We start from the raw sequence: 20,656 nt of genomic DNA, 5'->3' as shown, positions 1-20,656 counted from the left end.
GTTAATAACTTCATAGGCATTAGCAAAGCTTTTATTGCACCATACAGTCAAGCAACGTTATTAAGCATTAAATCGGGTAAATCGTGTAGACTTGATTTATGATAAAAACTGCAATTCATATTGTTCCAATTAAATAATAATCATACGAATGTTCAATTCATTTGGATCCCTGCTCATGTAGACATTGAGGGAAATGAAGAGGCTGATAAACTAGTGAAACAGGCCCTTAAGTTGGATCTCTGATGTCCACACTCCAATTCGATAGATGGCGGTTAATGCACCTTACGTTGGTTTGCACACTACCAGATAAACTCTAAAAAAGAAGAAGGTCCACATGTGAGAGGGGCTAAGAGTGCAGAGAAGGAGTGAGCATTCATGCGTGGGTTATATTGGGGCCTCATGGTACTAAACCTGCGTGCGTAAAATGTTTAAAATGCATGTGGAAAGTAGTTTATGTGCGTGTGAATTAAATAAAACTGCTCATATGAGTATTTATTGTGCGTGTGCCTTTATGGCAGAATTCTGACTTCATATACCATTCAATTATTAAACTCTATATTTCTGTTTTAAATAAATAAAGAGTGAATCAGGGGTCGCGATTCTCCGGTACTGTTATTTTGGGGGTCACAGGCTGAAATGTTTGGGAACCCCTGTTTTGGAGCACGTATGGGTCCTCTCTGGGTACTCCAGCCTCCTCCCACTATGTTTGTTAGGTCAACTGGGCACTCTTAAGTTGCTCGTAGTAGTAAATATGTCCATTTTTATTTGTGCTGTCTGTTTCCATTTTGCCCTGAAATGGACAAGCAATCTGTTCAGGGTGTACCCCGCCTCTCACACAGTGATCGCTGGAGATAGGCATCATCCCTCATACTCTCCACCTCTCCCTGGAACCCAGCAAACATAAGTGGTAATGGACAATGAATGAATAGTAACATTTTAACATAAAATGATCATGTTGAAAATAATTTAATCCCCTCTGAGCAAACAGTGGACAGCCTTCCCTGGAAATATAGCAATCTAACGTTTGATATAATTGCTGACAAGTTATTTTATGTCTCCACTGGTATTTGTGACCATGTATGTTTTAAAATAAGCTCTAAGTCTTAGATGTTGGAAGGCCCCCTTCCCATCACCCTAATATTTTGCTGTCTCCACAGATTCTCTATCAGATTCCAGTCAGTACTTGGTCTCGGCCAATCGAAAATGTAACTTTTACTTCCAATAAGAAGAAAAATGGTCAAATAAAAATTTTACTTTTAATAATTTGTTTATATTTATTTATAACTTTTCACATGAAGCAACTGGAAAATGTTTCAGACTCTTTCCTGATGTTTTAGATGAAGGATTTATTATGTAACAGAGATGAACCTTTGGTTTTAGATGACTCACAGAACATGAAACATCAGGTTTTTTTTATTATTTATTCACCAGAAAGTAAACCAAAAGGAAAAGTGCTCTGGTGCTCTGCTCTCAGTGGACATGGATTAGGGGCAGTTCAGTAAAGCATAAACCCAACAACTCAAATGTTCAGGCTATTAAAAACATTTGGATGTTTTGTAATTTTGTGTAGACCTGAAATTATTCCAGAAATCCTGTCTGAATTGTTAAAAGTATGTAATAATAATTTGTTATTATCTGGGTTCAGAGTGTTTGTGTTGAATGGCTGGAGTGGGAAGAAATGGAGCAAATGTCTGTAAAGGATAAATCAATGGATACTTTATTCTTTCAGATGAGTTAGCTTTTGTAAATCACATAACAAAGACACATTAAAGTTCATTTAATATATTTTTCACATATTTGTACATGTTTTTCTAAATAACTTATATGTAATTTTCTAGGTTACATTTACATAATGGGGTCACTTGGAGGGGAGTAATTGGGAAAAAGTAGCTCCTCAGGTCTGATTCCAACCACCAATTTCTTAGTAGGCCAAAGGTCAAGGATTGATTTTTTTGTGATCGCATCATCAGCCCTGAGCTGTTGTGTTTCGGACAGGGCTGTCAGCTGATCACAAGCTGGTAGATGGTTGGATCCAGTGGTGCAGACGGCTGCTGGACAGACCCAAACATCTGGAAGGGGTTAAATGGGAACATCTGACACAGGATCATGTTTAGGAGATATTCACCTCCAGGTGAGTTTCTTTCTTGTTCCATGGTAGTTTAAGGACATGGATTCTGAATGGGCCGTGTTCAGGACTTCCGCTGCAGATGCAACCTCTAAGAGCTGGTCCCATGGTGAACAGCAGCAGTGACAGAAGCTCTAAAGCTGAGGAAGCAAGCCTTCTTCAGGGTATCGTTGTTTCTGGGGATACCCAAAGCAGCAGACAGTTACCAGATAACAAAAGAACTGCAACTGCTTCCAGAAGCAAAAATTGGGTTTTGGGAGGAATTTAGAGGTTTCTTAAGGGTGTTCATCAGTGCTTGCTTACTCTGGTCTGTCATACTGAAGAAAGAGCTGAGCCAAAAAGAAAGCTCTCAATCTACCGGTCTGTGTACATTACCTCAACGTAATCTCATGACCAGTGAAACAAGACCCTGTTTACAAGCAGCTGAAATTGGCTTCTTTTGTCAGTTAACTGGACTTGGTTTCACAGAAGAGGTGGGGTGTTCTGTCATCTGAGGAGGGCTTGGAGAAGGATGTTGTTGCTATTTTACCTCAAAAAGAACAAGTTGAGCTGGTTTGAGCATCTAATCATAATGCCTGCTGAGAACCCCACTGTGGTGGCCTTTGGACACCTTGGGATCCCCCAGAATGAGCTGGAGATTCTTACTGGGTAGAGGGATGACTGGGTTTTCCCTCCTGGTCCTGTTGCCAACGCGATCCGATCTTAGATAAGCCGAAGATGATGGATGGATGGATGGATGGATGGATCAAAAGTAATTTAGAATTTATGTTTCCACTTGTATTTATCTTTGTCGTTTGTATTTTATTTTATATTTTCATTTTATTACTTAAGAGTTATTTATCTTTTTTCATTTTTGGGGGTTCTTTGGTTTTCTTAGCTGTAGATATTTTAATTTATTTACTTTTACTTCATTTTATTTTACTATTATTTTTTATTTAATATCTGAACTTTAATTCTTCTCAATTCTTTGTTTATATTCACAACTTTTGAATAATGTGTTTTCTACTTTATTTAAATTAGCTCTTTCTTATTTATTATGTATATTTTTACAGTTTCACTTTATTTTTTATTTCATCCACAGGTTTTTTGTGTTAGTTTATTTTCTAAGAGTTTAACAGATTTATTTATATATCTCTGGATTTGTTTCCTTATTTATTCTTAGTTTATTTTTATTCTATATTTAGTCTTGTTTTCCTTTGTTAGGTCTGACACCTTTATTTAATTTTTATTTTAGTATTATTTGTATTTACTTGTTTGTTATTTGAATGTGCTGTTGTTTCTTAATAATGTTTAAAAGATCCAATAGATCTATTTTTATTTTATTTTGGCACTTCTGTTGACAGTATTTTAGCAATTAAAAACAGTTTGCCTCATAGAAGACACTCATGGTTCTGCCTTACAGATGAGTTGCGTTTAATTTATTGTTTACTGTTCATTTTTGAGCTGAGCCAGAACTAAACTTTGTTCAGAATGTAAATTAAATTATTTAAAGTTAAATTGTTTAGTTCTTCATGTAAAAGGTTGGGTAAGTCACGTGACTTCCCATCAACCGCTTCATGTTTTGTTACGTTCATGATCAGACGGACATTTGAATAGAATTCAACATGCGGTCTAAAAGAGGCGATGAAAAAGAATAAAGAATTGTTTTAATTCTCATGAGAAATATATATATATATGTATATGTGTGCTTGGGACGGTAGAATCACAATAAAGTGGTTTCTTGAGTCTCTATTCTGGCTCGGAAGACGTTCGAGCACACGAAAGGGGAGTATTGAAAGTAACCGAATGTCTTTGAACGCATCAGTGGTAGGAGTACATTAACTGTTACCGCGTCTGGTTGACCTCTCTTCGTGGTGAGAGGATTCCCCTGGATTCCTGCTTAATGGACGAGACTGGGAATGTTTCTGCTTCCATTTCAAACAGACAGCCAGTTTCCGAGTTAAATTTTAAAGTTTTACTGGATACGAACGGTGCTAGTCCGTGTTTAAGCTAGCGACTCATTTCCGGAACGGGATGAGGGCGTTTTAGGGTACCTTTCGAATAATAGAAGTTTACTGGACTTGTGGGGGGTCGGTGGTTATGCTAAGCTTTAAAGACTAATGCAGAGAAAAGAGGGAGACGGATGTAAGAAGGAAGATGAAAGCAGCAGAGTCCAGGAGAAGAAGGGATTGAGATGTTTTAGTCATGACTGAACTGCTGTGGATTCTCACCTGCCTGCCTCTGGTCCTGACAGGTGAGTTAACTGTTTACCTGGTTCCCACCAGGTAAAACCCTAATCCGTTTTCATCGGGTTCAGTGTAAATAAATCCTCTTTAAATGCAGAGCCAGTAAGTTACTCCGTGATATAGTAATCATGTCTATCAGACTGGCACATTATTATGGAGGGGTTCTGACCCACTCTGCTCTCCAGTGTTGCCTCATTGCTTATTGACCCAGTCTGGGCCAAGTCTCTTTGGTTCATAGAGAAAGTTGGAAGTATCGTTTTAGGGGTTTTCACTTAACGGACTACCAAAAGCAACGCATAATTGTAACCGAAAGGAAAATTATAGTTAGTTTTTTTCTGCTAATAAATTGAAAAGTGTACATTTGTAATCAAACCCCCTTTTGATACCCCAAAATAAAATGTAGAGCAACCCCTTTCCTTCAGAAGTCTCTTAATGAGTAGGTGGAGTCCATTAGTGTCATTAAATCTCTGTATAGATCCAGATGTTCCAGAGGTTCATCATAGCTGCAGTAATGTTCCACAAAGCTGGAATCTGTCACCTTTCTGTTGAAGTCCTGGAGGCGCCCAGACCTCAGAGCTTTCTGCAGACATATTATCCTCATGTTGTCAACTTTGACAACTCTTTGGAATGTGATTATCTGCTTGTATCTGCATGTCAGCTTGTAAACACTTAACATATTACACTGAGTTGATTTTTTTTTTTTTATTACCGCAGTTGTTGAAGTCCAACCCGATGTTTTTGACTGTTATGATGATCGGTTTATTTAGATGCTTGTCATCACATCAAAGAAGGCTTTTTAGGTGAAGGATTTCTTCTGCTCCTTAGTGCACGTTGGTAACCTTGAGGTAGACTTCCTCCTCCATCCAGAAAGACATTCTTATCACTGTTAGGGAATTCAGTTTCCTCTGAAGAATCAGTTTTTCCAAACGGTGATCTAATGCAGCAGGTCAGGCTAACCTGAGATTCCTCTGGTGGTGCCAGTGAGCCTCAGGAGCATCTCAGCAGGAAGATGAGTGGGTCAGTTATGATGGACTGACAGAAACACACAGTACTATCAGAAGGTTTTCATTTTGGGCCGGATCAGCGTGCGGATTTAGCTGTCTTTCAGCAAGCATTGTTTTTCCTTTTGTGCACTGGTGGAAGAGACCGGAACCGAGCAAATCCTGCAAGATAGTGTTGTTCCAAATAAGTTACAGTTTGGTTCTGAGTCCAGAGGGAAGACCCATCAGGACCTCCATGTCCTCCAACAGCCAACTAATCTCAGGTTGGCTTGATTTAGATAGAGACAGGGCCCGGAGCTGACGAAACCCGGAGCAGAAGCCCAATTTGGTTCCGGGAAAGTAAACAGCCGTCTGGCCCAACAGCAGACATTCCTCCTGGGTTCTGCTTGAGGCTGATTTACATCAGAGGCTTTCCTCCCTTTGAATTTCTTGTTTGTAACTCTTCTAAACGTTTCCTTTAACGGTAGGTTAGGTTTTTAAATCCTTAAAGAAAGAGAGAGAGAGAAACATTTTGATTAAACGGGACGTTTTTCATCTAATGATGATCTGGACATTCAGTCTTCAGAAGTCTCTTTCAGTAATTTGACTTCCTGTTTGTCAGAGACATTTTGACTGTACTAATCAATTAACTTTGATTCTATTAGTGGCGAAATTCAGCAAGTATATAAAAATAACGGTGAGCTGTTTACGATCCATCATCGTCGCCCTACCTGCAGTGTTCCATGTACTTTCTCAAAGGTTGAGGGAAACGTCATCCTCTCGCGCTGTTTTGAGTTGAAAGGTTAGGGGTCATACGGGGAATAATCCTGTAATTCCATCATTTTCTGCTGGATTTGAATCTGCTTTCTCTTTAAACAGACCTGGTATCAACCGGGAAAAGCAGTCTTGATTCACGAGGGCTGAATAAAATGCACACCGAACACGTTTCATTTGTTAAACGTGTTGAAAGGACTTCGTGTCGGTATTTCACATTAAATTTGAATAAAATCTGTGAGGTTGTAACAAGACAAAATGTAAACGAGTCCAAAGGACGTGAACAGTTTTGCAGGGCGACCTATGATATGTTGTGTGCAGAAATGCTTTGTTTGGTTTATTCTAAGCATGCCTCTGTGGATTATGGTCAAACATCTCCACTGTGGTCTCATCTGTCCAAACTAGGACGTCGTTCTTGACGTCATGGAGTTTATTCAGCTGCACCCGAGTCAAGCAGCCATGTTCTTTTAAAAGAGGATTTGTCCTTTAACCCATTCAAACATAACCTCATTCAGTCTTTTTAAAATTATTGTCATGAGCTTTAACGTTTAACATGCTAGCTGAGGCCTGCGGAGTCTGAGATGTTGCTCCTGGGTTCCTGTTGCTTCTCTAAGCCTTGTATGTCTGATTCTGAGGTAGATCTGCCGAGACGTCCGCTCCTGAGAAGATTGACAGCTCTTTAAAACGGTTTTTACTGAATAATCTTTCTCTCAGTAGAATGATGGACTTTAAATGTTTCAGAAAGGACCTCATAACCCAGATTGATTTGCAGCAACAGTTGCGTCACTGAGATCATTGCTCTAAAACTAAAATAATGTCAGGATAAAATCACAATCAAACCATAATAATACCAAGAAACAAATGTCATTTAAATCCAGGATAAAACCAATATTTCAGAAGAAATGAATCAGAAAAACATTTGTTTAACATGGATAAAGTGGGTGAAATCCACAATGAATCTAAAATAATACCTTAATAAAATAAAGTGGGTGAGGTTAAAATCAGGAGAAAACCAGAGTAATAACCCAAGATTAGGATCAGGATCAAACTAGAATTAATTCAGGCAAAGATTAGGATAAAACCAGGATAAAATGTGATTTAATGAAGAGCTTGTGAAGTTAAAATCAGGAGAAAACCAGAATCGATCCTGGTTAAATGCAACATAATTCATGCATTTGGCCGGCAGCACCTGACTGCTTCTTGTTCTCTTTATTGGTGTAGATGTTGAGTGAAGGGTTTGTTTTGTTTACTTAGTGTTTCTGGACTTTCTAGTTAACTGGCCTTCAAAGAAAGTAAGGACTTATTGTTGAACCTTTTTATTGAACAATAAAAAGGGTGTAACAATAAGCCACAATATGGCCTGGCGTTCCCTAACAGTGGAACGTGCTCAGAAAACCTCCAAAAGGAGGCATCCAGGGGGCTTTCTGACCTCCCTGCAGAGGAATCTCATTTCAGCAGCTTCTGCCCAGGATATATTTAGAAGCTTGTTGTTTCTGTCCTTAAATGCTGACCATAGATCAGGACTGAAAACTAGATGGACGGTAAATTGAGAGCTTCGCTTTTCAGCTCCGGTCTTCCTTCACCACAACAGACTGGGTCAAGCATCAGGCAGTATTCCTCCTCCTTCTGAAGCCATAACCTCAGACTCTTTAGATGCATTTTTCATTAGCTGCCTGATGATTGTAATTCATCTTCTGATACCAATTCTACTCAAATAGATCGCCATGTTCAGGGTTAGTTAAACAAGAACATCCATAAATATCCTGGATTCGCTGAAGCTACTTACTGGAACTGAACGAAGGTGGATGATGTCATGTAAAACCTTGAAGCTGAAGAAGCACTGCCTTTATGTTTCCTGTGACTGATTGATTGAAAATATATTTATCATTATAACATCATGCGATTGGACCCCTTCTGTTTCTTGTTCTGACCTTTTGTGTTCCAGCAATGATTGAGCTCCCAGCACCATCCAACGTCACAGTGACCTTAGATCATACGGGTTATATCCTGAGATGGGAACCTGGAGCAGGAACCCCCGCTGGAACGTCATTCAGCGTTACAACCAGTAGGTAGGTTTCACCTGGTGATGTGTTCCCACATCCAAACCAACAGTCTGAGTGGAACATGCTGCAGGCTGTTGTGGTTTCAGCTCCTACGGGAGAAGCAATATAGATGAGTCACTGTACAGAAACTCACACCCAGAGAGAAAGCTGGAGATTCCTGAGGAGAAAATGTTTCCTCAACAAACCTTCAGCCATCAGACTCCATAGAAGTATCCTCCAAACATCAAAAAGTCAATTATTTTCACTTTCTGCTGCACGTTAACTCTGTAAACAGTTGTTATAGCTTGTTTTCTGCTCAGATATGCCAGTTGGAGATGGAAATAAATCAGTTAAAGCTATTGTAACTGGGACCAGATCACAGTTGTCTGCAGGGAGGACTTCATCAGTCATTTCATCTTAACAATTAACTGTAGAGTCTCACGGTTGATTTGTGTAGTAGTTAAACAGCTACTTTAAAGTGTAATAATTTATATAATCAGTCCCATAATCGAGTAAATTGTGTCTGAAGGATGAATTATTTCACTTCCCATTGAACAATCTTCAGGACAATGTAAACGAGTGAGGAAGTTTATCTATATCTTGGTTCCTGTTTGCTGACGCCGCTGGCATCTGATTCACAGAATAGAAAATGTTGGAAGTAAGAGTTGGACTCCAGATTTATTAAGACAAAGGAAAAGTTGCCTTATGTCCATGAAAATATTGAAGTTCTCAATAAAGTTTACAGATGTTTTCTCAAGCCATTCGTTGAGCATCAGCAGTCTACTGAATCTCTCATCTCCACCCAGAACTGTTGGTAGAGGTCCACTGAAAAACACCTTCATATTGAGACCCTAAACTTTGTTCTGCAACTGAATAAAATCCTCTATCAAGATTTGCAAGTTTTGCTTCACAACATCAAGAGCTTCAGTGTGAATGATGAGGTTTTTCTCTGAGAGATCAGACATGTTTTTCTTGCTGTAAAACTGTTTAATTTCATTTACGACTCCATCACCCACTATTAGGGTTTGTGGTCTGGTGGCTGGAACTTTCTGAAGATGTTTAGGAGATGTTTAAAGGATCTGTTCTCATTCCTCTCGTTGGTGAAAGATGAGATGATTCCTTCGGGGGGTCAGAGTCTTGCAGAAGTGGATCAAACCTGTTTTCTAGAAGAATTCCTGTTTTCATTTGGTTTGCTCCTGTCATTAGTTAGGAGAACAATCTGCTGTTGGTTTCTCCTTTTTGCTGGGGTTGAAGAGACGTTTCTCTGTATTGGCGGCCAAGCTGAGTCATCTAGGGTTCTTCCTGTTAGCCCAGATCTGAAGGAAGGGATTCATCCTTTGGCTCTGAGACGAGAGAGTTTCAAGATGGACTTTTTGTTGATTTAATCTCATTTACATCAGCATTTTGTTTCCTGGTGCTGCTAGTTAGCTGTTAGTCTTATCACTGTTTACAGTCATCGGTAGGGTCGTTTCCATACCCAGCATTTACCTCCAAATTAACTTCAAGCTGAAGAGTGTCCATTTCCATCACTGCTATTTTCTGGAGAAGTTTGTCCCAGACATCTGTGGAAAGGGAGACATCTTGTACTGATTAGCTTGTTCTGCCATCAAAAGTGCAGCTGCTCCTAGCATCGTCTGGTCATTCTCTCAAAAGCGATTAAAACAAAAAATCTTTGAAAAAAAAATCCTTTAGCGTCACTGATTAAAAGTAGTATAGTCCAAATTTTCTGTATTTTTTGGCTGAGAGATAAGACGTTGATAGTCAAAGAATGCAAGCAAATAGAGAGCAGGGGAAGAACGCATCTGAAGAAGCAGAAAGGTGGAGGGGAAGAAATGTAGAACTAGCCAGAAGCAAGACTTCTGGAGAAGGAGCCGCCATGAGGGCCTGACCAGCCAATCAGAAACAGACACAGGAAATGAGTAGTTCATATTGCACTAGACAGCCAATATAAACAGTCAGTACCATCTGATGCCTGAAGCCGTTCATCACTGAAAAGAGAGATTCACCTTCAGTGAGAAAACATTCATAAAAGATGTAAAAGTGTCTCTTATGTGAACCATCTATCAACAGACATTCAGACTAGACTCTGTGGTTTTATGACTTATGGGTCATGCAAACATTCAGATTTTAAAGATTTAGGACAACATTGACACAGGATAGCAGATTATTATCAAGAATTATTTCAATACACCTTTTCAACCTAACACCTGTTGTTTTGTGGTTGATCTCCTTAGAACCTCAAGTCAACCCAAGGAGATCCCAGTATCCAGCTGCAAGCAGGTCCAGAATCCGCTGGTCTGCAACATGACTGAGGTATTTACAGACCTAACGGAGACCTATAAAATCCAGGTGAAAGCTCACCTAGGGAAAAAGACATCCCAGGCAGCCGTCCTTGAACAATACAAACCTATCGGTGAGTCTCTGTGTTGTGTGTTATTTTCAAATCCGACACGTTTAAAATGAGCTTTCTAGATTTGTGGATATTCCCGTTCCTCCGTGCAGAAAATCCAACACTTTTTCTCCACAGCTCGCTCATTTCAGAGCTTCATCGTGTTTGGCACAAAGTAATGTTAAAATATTAAAGACGTCCTGGATGCAGTTACTGCTTATAGTCTGTGCTTCAGACGTCAGCAGGAGCTCAGGATCATCTACTCCTCGTTCTGAGAACGTGTCTCTTTAAGGTTCTTCTTCATGAGGCGAAAGGTCGGCTGAGATGGCTTTAAATCGACGGACCTTTGCAGGATTTCCTATGTTCTAGCTGTGAGAAACTTCGGGGCTTCCTCAGGAGAATGTTTTGTTGCCAGAGGAACTCTGTCTAGTGAGTTTGGATTGTTTTACCAGAACAGATCCGATGTTTCTCTCAGAAGTCACTGTGCCATCATCAGTTTCTGCATCAATGAATGTGAATGTTCCAGTTTCTTTGTCCGCCATGAAGGCCTTAAGTGTAACCCCTTAAACCACCATGTTCAACAGAGATGCTCTGCTTTGGATCTTCACCGCTCTCTTTCTGTCTCCACACTCGGTCTCATCTGTCCAGAACTTTTCAAGACTTTTTAAGGAGTTTTTTTTTATTTCAATAAAAGTACGTTTTTTTTTTTTTTTTAAGAAGATTATTTCCTGGGGTTTTTCCAACAGATTGATCTCGTTTCCTAGGATTTGGAGAATTCGTTCCCTCCTTTCTGCAGTCCATCTAAATTTTGATCTGGGTTTGTCATCAGACCTGTTCTTCACTTTCTCTTTAACTCAGATGTTTGGTTTTGCTGTGTGGGAAATAAAAAGCTCTCCACTCCTTTAATGTGTTCCCATGCTTTTAAAATGTAGCCACAGGAGAGTTTTATGGTTAACTTTTCAGCATGTTTGTGCTTCTCTGATGTTTTTTATTCCCAGCAGGCTGAAGTTTCCATTTTATATGATTGTGTCTCTGCTCTCCCAGCCCACCTGCCTCTGCCCCGGCTGAACGTCACGCCCTGCAGCTCCAACCTCTGCGTGGACTTTCTGGTTCCATACAAACACCTTCAGGAGACCTATAATCGCATACATTACCAGCTTCAGATCTGGAGCGGCGGTCACAAAGAAGTCAAGGTACCAAACGGGATTCTGGTTGATCCGCTTTATATAACGAGCAGGTTTCAACCTGCTTTTAAAGAAACACTTCAGCCTGGATGCTTCCTGCGAGCTTGTTGTTACAGGTTCAGGTGAGAAGATGCTCTCCCGCTCCAGTGACGATGAGTCTGAATAAAACCCACAAGTTAAACCCGTTTTACAGTTCTGCTTTATTATATAAAACTCACTGCTTCGCAGCTGTTTGTACTGAATTGGGACGTTGAGCAGAAACCACAGTATCATCATGTGATGTGGTTAAGAAACACTGCAGCAGCCTGTATAAGGAGCTCTGTAATGGAGGTCAGGCTCCGTATCTGCAGGTGGCATCTCACTGGGCAAAAACCAGCATGGGGTTACCACGGGTTTGATTCGGCAAGCCAGAACAAGAGCTATTTTTCTTGCTGCAAATAACTATTAATGCACAGAATCTAAGGAGACAGATGAGGGATTGTTTGCAAGTTCAAGGTTCAAATACAAATGTTTTCCCCCAATTTTAAAAAGAAAATAATTCCCACAGAGACAGAAGAACAGACTGTCTGTTGGAGAGGAGACTCCAAGTTAGCATCTAAAATTATTCAGACCCTCACTGCAAACTAGGTTCACTGAAAAAAAACTGAAACTAGCAGCTGTTTGCAAAAACACATCTACTTATTGAGCCACTCTACTCTGCAGAGTAGACCTTTGACCTGCTGCCAACATGATTCATAGCAGACAGCAGCAGAGTTTCTATAGAGTTCAGGTCAGGTGGAAATGACGGCCACTCTAGTATCTTCCAGGGCTCCTAAAACCAGGCTTTACTGGACTCTCGGGTATGCTCGGTATCACTGTTCTGTTTGTAGGTCCAATGAAGCCAAAGCTTCAGTTTTCTCCATGACTGCCTGAGATTTTCTAACAGGGTTTCTGTGCCAGAGGGAGCAGGTAGCGTCAGAGCATGACGGAGCCACCGCTATGCTTCACTGTAGGCTTGGTGTTATTTTCAGCTAGTGCAAAAAAAAAATCTTGATGCTGGCCTCTTTGGGATCAGCCATTAAATTCATCCTCCAGGTCCAGCTCACCTGGATTTATACCAAATGTAGAAACCAAGCGGGTTAATCCTCTACAGGTACAAGCTTTTTTTTTTATCAGATCCTCATTTCAAGACATCCAGAACCATTTAAACAAATAGCCTTGTGTCCAATAAAAGGTTTCATTAAGACAGAAATGTAAATGTGTCTGTTCGTCTGAAAAAAGGATTTCCTGAGATGTATCCACAGAACAAAGCTCTGCATCATGACCTAAACTATCCCTTTATCTGACTCGTGTCAGCAGAGTCGCCCCAGAACGTGACTCGCCACCTTTATTCAAAACAATGGACCGGTATCAGTCAGTGAGTCGAACTGGAATCTTGTTGGTAATCCTGTTTGGAGCAACAATAACAGAAAACTTTAAAGGTTCTGAGTGATTCAGTTACCTTCACATGCTGCATGTTCTAGTTCCTCTGTATCTGACAGCATCCAGACTTTTCAGAGTCTAATGCATCTCATCCTCCTGTTGTCTGCAGGACCTGACCAACCCATCCCTAAAAACCCAGAACATAACGGATCTGGCTCCGAGCAGAGAGTACTGCTTCTTGATCCGGTTCGCAGACAGCGTGCCTAATTTGACCTCCGACTTCAGCCAACCTGTTTGCCATTCCACCCCGGGAATCTTTTCTTCAGGTGGTTCTTGTGCTTCTTTCTCTCCCACGCCTCTGTTTTCATACAGTTCACCAGTTTATTGGATAAATTGTGCAAAATTCATTTGTTGTGTTTCTTAACCTGCTGATATACCCGAGGAGCCATTTTAAATTATTTCTGTCAATTTGACCTGAAACTTTCAACTAATCAGTTATTAAGCTCCACTCTTTATTTAAGCCTTTAATAAAAGCCTTATTTATGTCAAAAGGAATTCAGAATATTTCAACCATTATCCTGAATTCGACAGGAAAAAGCTCCAGGCTGTATCCACCATGATGAAGGTGTTCACCAGGTAAAATAATGTGTCCTCCTTGCAGACCCGGTAGTCTCTGCAGTGGTGTGTTTAATGGCGCTGGCTGTTATTGGTGTCTTCGCTCTGCTGTTCTGGACCGGCTTCATCTGCCTGAAAGGGATGCCGATGCCATCGGTCCTGGTGAGTGAAACGCTCGCAGACAGACGTATGAGATGGCAGCAGCTCGCTCATAATCAGGAAATACGTTTGCAGTGAGCCGGCCGTCATTTAGGATCTGCATGGAAAACAGGATTAGGATCTGGAAATGTGCTGAAGATTGTAACAAGATTACAGCTAAAACCATTAGAAAATGGAGAAAAAGGTCAATGCTTTTTGTCTCTCATTTCAGGAAGAGAAACTCCTACATCATAAAAATTCATTACACATACTGAAATATTTCAAGCCTTAATTTCTTGTAATTGTGATGATTATGGCTTGCAGATAATAAAAACCTAAAATTCAGTGTTTCAGAAAATTAGAGGAGCAACAACTGGGCCATTAGTCAGTGGTTCAAAGTCCTCTCTGAAGATGAACCTAAAGCTTGTATTTTATTTAGACATCAAGGTCCCAGAGTCTGGAGGAAGGCTGGAGAACCACAGAACCACGTTGCTTAAAGTCCGATGTAAAGTTTCCACAGTCGGTAATGATTTGGGGAGCCATGTCATCTGCTGGTGTCTGGTCCACTGTGTTTCCTGAAGTCCACAATCAAAGCAGCCATCTAGCAGAACATTTTAGAGCATGTCCTGCTTCCTTCTGCTGTCGAGTTTTATGGAGATCCTGAATTCAGTTTCCAGCAGGACTTGGTATCTGATCCCAATGCCAAAGGTACCAAATCACAATCTACTCAACTACAGGAAATAAAGGCTTGAAATTTTCCCTGTATGTGTAATCAATTTACACAATACAAGTTTCACTTTCTGAAATGAGTGACAAAAGAGTTTCTTCTTCACGATGTTCTAATTTTTCAAGCTGTTCTTGGATATTCTTCAGATGAAAACTGTTGTGAAATGTTTTAGCTTCTGGAAAAAATAATTTTCCCAGTGAAAATTAAGCCTTTGTTTGGATTAAGAAAACAAAGTTGGTACATCAGAAGGTTTCTCAGAAAACCGCTTCATGTTTCTGTGAAAAAATAAAAACAGAGCCGTGGTTTCTGACAGGAAGCTAACCTCGAGGAAAGCAAACATGACTCTGTTCTTACAGAAAGCTCAAACAGCAACAGGTTTCAGGTAGTTACGGCTCCCCCATTAGATGGTTGTTGTACTTCTAATCTTTCCCAGACTGATGAGCTGCCACAGCTGCCTCTCTAGAAGACATCGCTAGTGTCTTTCCACCCTGGCATTGTGTTAGCACTCGTCTGTCAGCTCCTGCTTTCATCGAGGTGCGAACTCAAATCATTATCAGTTGATCAGTGTATCTGCTGGGAAGGTGGTTGAGGTGTTGAGATAATAGAGTAGGGTTTACTTTCATTGCAGTCCACATTTATGTGAGCTGTGAAAAATATTTCATTTAACTCTGGAATGACTGGATGATGTAGCTGTTGGACTTCCTTTTCCTTGTCTCGTAATACGGAGTCACCAGGGAAAAGCCTGCCGCTACATTCAGCTTATTTTACTGCCTTCCTTCATGAATTTCAAATTGTATAAAATACTGAACATGAGCGAGAATAACAGGAAAGAAGCTTTAGCGAGCTTGTCGGCTCTCTCAGATTGGAAACTGAAGTTGGCATTGGTTGTGGTTTATCTGTGGTCTGCAACACTGACACAAAAAAACGTCTATTTGCAGAGACCTTGCAGTTTCCGCTGAAAGCTTCATGCTAGGTTTGCATGTATTATTTTCCCCTTTGGAAACAGTCATGCCGCTCACATACCTCAGGTTAAAATAGATGGCCGTTACTCTGGTATAGGCTGGTGTAAAACTCTCCTAGTATTAAAAAAAAAAGATATTTTAAAACATCAACACATAATTTATAAATACAAATTAACATGCCTTTAATGCTAAATGCTTTTATTTAACATAGAAAAGCAACAATTATGCCTTCTGCTGCTAAAATAATGACTATTACATGTATGATAATGTTTTTAGTTTTGTTTTTTTATTTTGATACAGTGAGATGTTGAAACAGTTGAGAATAAATATAGAATAAACACCCTCTAAATATGTTAAAGCTGCTTTAATCTGGTTAAATAATGAGTCTGTCTGCTCTAGTAGCCAGCCTGCGCTCCGCTGCTTTACAGACGTGCTGCTCGTAGCTTTCCAGCTGAATATGCATTCATTGGCTGAAGATAGCTGAACAGTCTGCCTGCTGGTGTGAACTAGAGACTAAGCTGAACAATTATACAGCTAAGCCCATAATTATTCATACCCCTAACAGAAATCAGAGAAAAATCTTTAACGGCATCACAACAATCCAACCCTTCTCTTAACTCCAGAGCTCCCAGTCTTTAAAGCTGGGAGACCTCCCTATTTAGGGCTTAACTAACTCTACTGGACAATGATCCAAATCTGCATTTTATTTTGTAATATGCTAATGCTGTCATGCATTTAGCTGCACAGAATAGTTTCTGTAAGCTGTTCGTTCTGCTTAAATTTCAGCAGATTTCTTCTTAAAATTCAATATTCCAGCTGATTTATATTCTGCATCAGCTTCTTCTTCAGATTTCTAATTCATTCTGGCCGCATCTTACAGGTTCAAATGGAAATATTTTTGGTTTTAAAAACCTTTGACAAAATTCCTGATTTTATAATTTTGTCATTTACCGTAAATTTAACAAGAGGGTTTTTGTCATTATATTTATTTCATGAAGGGAAAAATACCAAGATGATTTTTATTAGAATTTCAGTGATTTTCACTTTCTTTTCTATTTCTATTCAGCATCACTGAGCTGTGATGTCAGAGGGGAGGAAGATGTTTTATAGGATGTCTGCTGGTGTCTACGACCAGAGGGGCGGACTGTGAAATATGAATGTAGCGGATGATGACTGATCAGCAGGGGAAGGCAGACTGGAGATAGGAAGACTTGTTATTTTGGAACATGCCTGAGCCTTTAATATTTAGTTTTTATTGTTGAGAGGAAGCAACGCGAAACAGCAAGTAGCACAACAGAGCAGGATGGACTGATGAAGCAGGGAGGGTGGCTTCATGGGGAGGGATCTGAACTTGCAGATGGTGTGATGAAACATCTTATTCTGCCAGCATTAGTTTTCCTTAGCAAATGGAAACATCCTGTAGATAATTTTTTGTTCCTGATGCACTCAGTGAAATATTTTAACTGAAAATGCCTGTTGACCTCAAATGAACTCAGTTTTCTTTCTTTCTCCACCAGACCTCCATCAGTCATTTAGAAGAAGTCAGAGTTTCCTCCTGCAGAGCCTCCCTGTCCTCTCTGCTAAACATCAGGTTGGTGGCGCCACCTGTTGGCAGGAATAGCTCAAGCCACTTGTTTACGGAGGAGCGTGATGAGGAGAGTGGTACAGAGACCTCTAGTAGGAACTCCTCAGGAGCAAATTACACTGTGCGGCCAGGCACCAACCTTCTCTCCTCGTCCTCATCTTCATCATCTTTGTCTTCCAAAAGTAAACCTCCACCCAGCTCCAGTTCCTGCTCCAACCAGACACCAGACAGCTCAGTGCTGCAGCCTGAAGCTCCAGCTGCTGCAGAAACCCAGGCTGGAGCTGAGCAGAACCCTCTGAGATCTGACAACTTAATAAGTGTGAGAACTGAGGAGGAGGAGAACGAGGAGGAGAAGAACGAGGGTGAGATGGTTGAACAGGGCGTGAACCTCCTGACTTTAACATTCGGCTGGCCGGAGAAGCAGAATGAGGAGGAAGACTTTCCAGATGTTCTAGAGGAGCTCAGTGCTCCTGATCTTCCTCTGGTTCTGCCTTCACAACCTGCTGCTGTAGCGTCATCCTGGACGTCTGATGATGAACTACAATCATACGAAGACTATAAATACATGAACAGACCTTCTGCAGATGTTTCTGAACGTTTGATGCGCTTTGATCATGCTTAGACCAGGCTGAAGCTGCCTGGAGCAGCGAGGCCCGTCACGCCACACAAACAGGACCGTTTTCAGTTATATTGACTCAGTTCTGGTTTCAACACAGCTCAGAAACTCATTTTTATTCACCGATTGTTTCTTTCCAGTGGGTCCATAGACCCCTGCAGACATTTCGGTACATGACCGCACAGTTTCCTGTGAAAACCTTCTCTCTGGTAGCAGTTAAACTGCTTTCTAGACCTCCAACCAACGGGATCTCCATGGCTGGAGTCTGTTCAGGTTCTGCCCTCAGACTGCAGCCCACAATCACAAACAGAGGACAACCAGAACCTCTGCCTAGAACATGAACACTCTGTCATCTGAAGGATAAGAACCTCCTGTTTGGGTTCACGTTTACTTAAATATGATGAACCAAGCCTTGCACCCATCTCAGTATGTCTCCGTCTGTTTGGTGGTTCCCCACAGGTCCGATCCAGGAGGGTGTCCTGGTTTCTCTTATCTAGGCGAGGTCTCCTGTCTGCTGGTTTGCTGTAGTTTTCTGGCTGTTTTATCTAACAGCTGGTTAGCTGGGGCGTCTGCTCAGGTAAAACCTGCAGGCGCTGCTGTAGCTTTGAAACTGGGTCGCAGTTTCAAAGCTACAATATGCATGAATCAAACCGCACCACCAGGAAACAGAACCAGCACAACAACCGGATTTTCAAAATAATTCATTAAAGATGGACTAGATATCACTATATTAATAAATACACACATATATTTATATATGGATGTGTTATATTAGCAGTGGTTTACATTTGATCAGTTACTGGGTTTACTAAGGTATTATAAACTGAGCCATTAAACATTAAATGCACCAAACTAAGCAACAAATATAGTTTTGCTGCACTCAAATATCTGGATGCATAAAACGATAAATGAAGCAGTTTAACCTCCACAGAATGAGTAGCTTTGGACTTTTATTGAACTTGGACTTGAATTCAGAGGTTTCTTGTTTGAAGCAGTTTGCCGAAAAATAATCTGTCTACAACTGGCTGTTCTTGGTGGGACCAGCCCATTTAATGTCACAGCTGTCTTTTATCACGTCTTTAATCCTAATTTCAATATCTCTCTTTCTTGCCTCTTATTTTTTCCTGTTCGTTTCCGTGTCCGTAGCAATTGAAATAATCCCAAAGCAGATTCTAATAAAGTTTCTTTTATAAATATCAAGCAGAGCATTAAAGCGTTCGCCGCAATGCTCCACTTGTGAAAGAGGAGAAAAGGAGACCTGGATCATGGCTGAAGGAACGAGATCCCACAACTTCTCGTCGGGTGTTTGAGGCAGGTCAGAGGGGAGCTGCTGCTCCTCCTCCACGTGAACTTTGATCCCGAACACAGATTTCTGCCTCTGTCCTTTTCTCATTCATTGCCTTTCATGCTCTTGAGTTTTCTCTGGTCGGCTTGGATGTTTTGATCTGTTCAGGTCCAGCCGATGGGAACGGCCATCTTGTTTCCTCTCAGTCTGCTGCAGCAGCTCATTATTGCCTCATGTTTCACTTTAACCGCTCATCTCCACGTTTGCACCAAGCAAGTTGATTTCAGATTCAATGCTTTTATTTTTTTTTACATTTACTTGATGCCAAAAGGCCAGTAATGACAGATTAATGTACTTTCTGGGTATTTTATTTTGTGCAAAGCCTTGATGTTCAGCCGTTAATGAAAATGTTTTGTTCCTGCTTCACTGATTGCGGTATTTTCTGGTTGTTTTATAAAGGTTTAATATTTTTGCTGGTAAATGAAATATTTTTGCTGCCAGATCTGTGATTTTTGTTCCCGGGTGGAATTTAAAATAATGAATCATGAACAGCTGCACAAGAAGCATCATTTTCCCTCATGTGACGGTAAACTGAAAACCATCCGGTGCTCTGAATACTCCAGTCCTTTCTGTTGTGTTTGTGCTCGTCTTTAAATGCATCAAAGCCAAGAACTTGAATCATTTCTGGTCTATAAACGCATCAACCAACAACATGTACATTTTAATGAGCCTAATTAAAATCATGTAAGGTTTAGGGACAGAGGATAAGATGTAGAAATCAAGAAAATTCTTTGTTTTTGTTGCTGCATTTATTTCTGTTAAGTGGAAAAATGGAGCTCAGACCTCAGATGAAACCAGAAGTTGGTTTTGGGCAGGAAAACCCCTGATGGTTGCGTCTCTAGTAGTTATTGTGGATCAGATGTTTCAGTCCTCAGCAGAAACAAACTCCTGACTGTCTCCTCTGTAATTCTGGCTCATTCAGTACATTTACAGATGGATCCATTAAGGTTTACCAAAACCTCCTCGTGTCGCCGGGTAAACTGGGTGAAAGAACAGCCATGTCCCATCCAGAACTACCTTCACTTCACATGTTGCTAAATAAACCCAATGAAGTAGCTTAAGATCCATTATATGTCGAAGAAAGCTCCGTTTGTTTCTCCTGACGTTACGCTCAAGCATTCATCGCCTCATTTTGTTCAACTAATCTTTTTCCTGTGAAGGTTTGATGACGCCGCATGTGACGCCATCTGAGGCAGATTTTCTAGTTTTTGTATTTTGTCCTGATAACAGGAAACCGATGTATGAAAATAAATTGTATAAGAAAGGACGGTTTGTATTTTGTTGAACCTGAAACAGCCTCTCGTGTTATTCGTTCTCCTCAGGAACATTTTTCCAGACCCGATGGATGATGTCTCCCTGCTGCTCCTTCAGTTGGTTTGATTTATTGTGTGGGGAAGTTCATTTGTTTAATAATTATAATTCCATACGATTCAACAAGATCTCCAGCACAACAATCACCACTTACCATGACAGGACCTCCACCGTGTTTCACTGCTGGATTTAGCCTCAGACTTATTTCTGTAAATATTTTGATGACATTTCGGACCA

At 40.6% G+C, this 20,656-nt stretch overlaps 1 protein-coding gene across 1 annotated transcript; it reads left to right on the top strand.

Annotated features, from left to right (window-relative positions):
* Positions 1–3,918: 3,918 nt before the first annotated feature.
* On the top strand, positions 3,919–20,375 carry LOC124871272 (interferon alpha/beta receptor 2-like). Its single transcript, XM_047370455.1, has 7 exons — positions 3,919–4,358; positions 8,050–8,173; positions 10,381–10,559; positions 11,580–11,728; positions 13,290–13,446; positions 13,782–13,897; positions 17,080–20,375. Exons 1-7 carry the CDS (start codon positions 4,310–4,312, stop codon positions 17,767–17,769), a joined length of 1,464 nt encoding a protein of 487 aa, XP_047226411.1. The 5' UTR covers positions 3,919–4,309; the 3' UTR covers positions 17,770–20,375.
* The last annotated feature ends 281 nt before the right edge of the window (positions 20,376–20,656 follow it).

This window comes from Girardinichthys multiradiatus, chromosome 7 (assembly GCF_021462225.1).
Source record: "Girardinichthys multiradiatus isolate DD_20200921_A chromosome 7, DD_fGirMul_XY1, whole genome shotgun sequence".
In the NCBI taxonomy this organism is placed as follows: domain Eukaryota; kingdom Metazoa; phylum Chordata; class Actinopteri; order Cyprinodontiformes; family Goodeidae; genus Girardinichthys; species Girardinichthys multiradiatus.
This window is presented reverse-complemented; position numbering and strand designations above follow the sequence as displayed.

Coding starts and splice junctions, on each gene's coding strand:
- LOC124871272 (XM_047370455.1), top strand. CDS start 4,310: ATGACTGAACTGCTGTGGATTCTCACCTGCCTGCCTCTGGTCCTGACA. Junction 8,174..10,380: donor TTCAGCGTTACAACCAGTAG/GTAGGTTTCACC, acceptor TGATCTCCTTAG/AACCTCAAGTCAACCCAAGG. Junction 13,447..13,781: donor CCCGGGAATCTTTTCTTCAG/GTGGTTCTTGTG, acceptor TCCTCCTTGCAG/ACCCGGTAGTCTCTGCAGTG.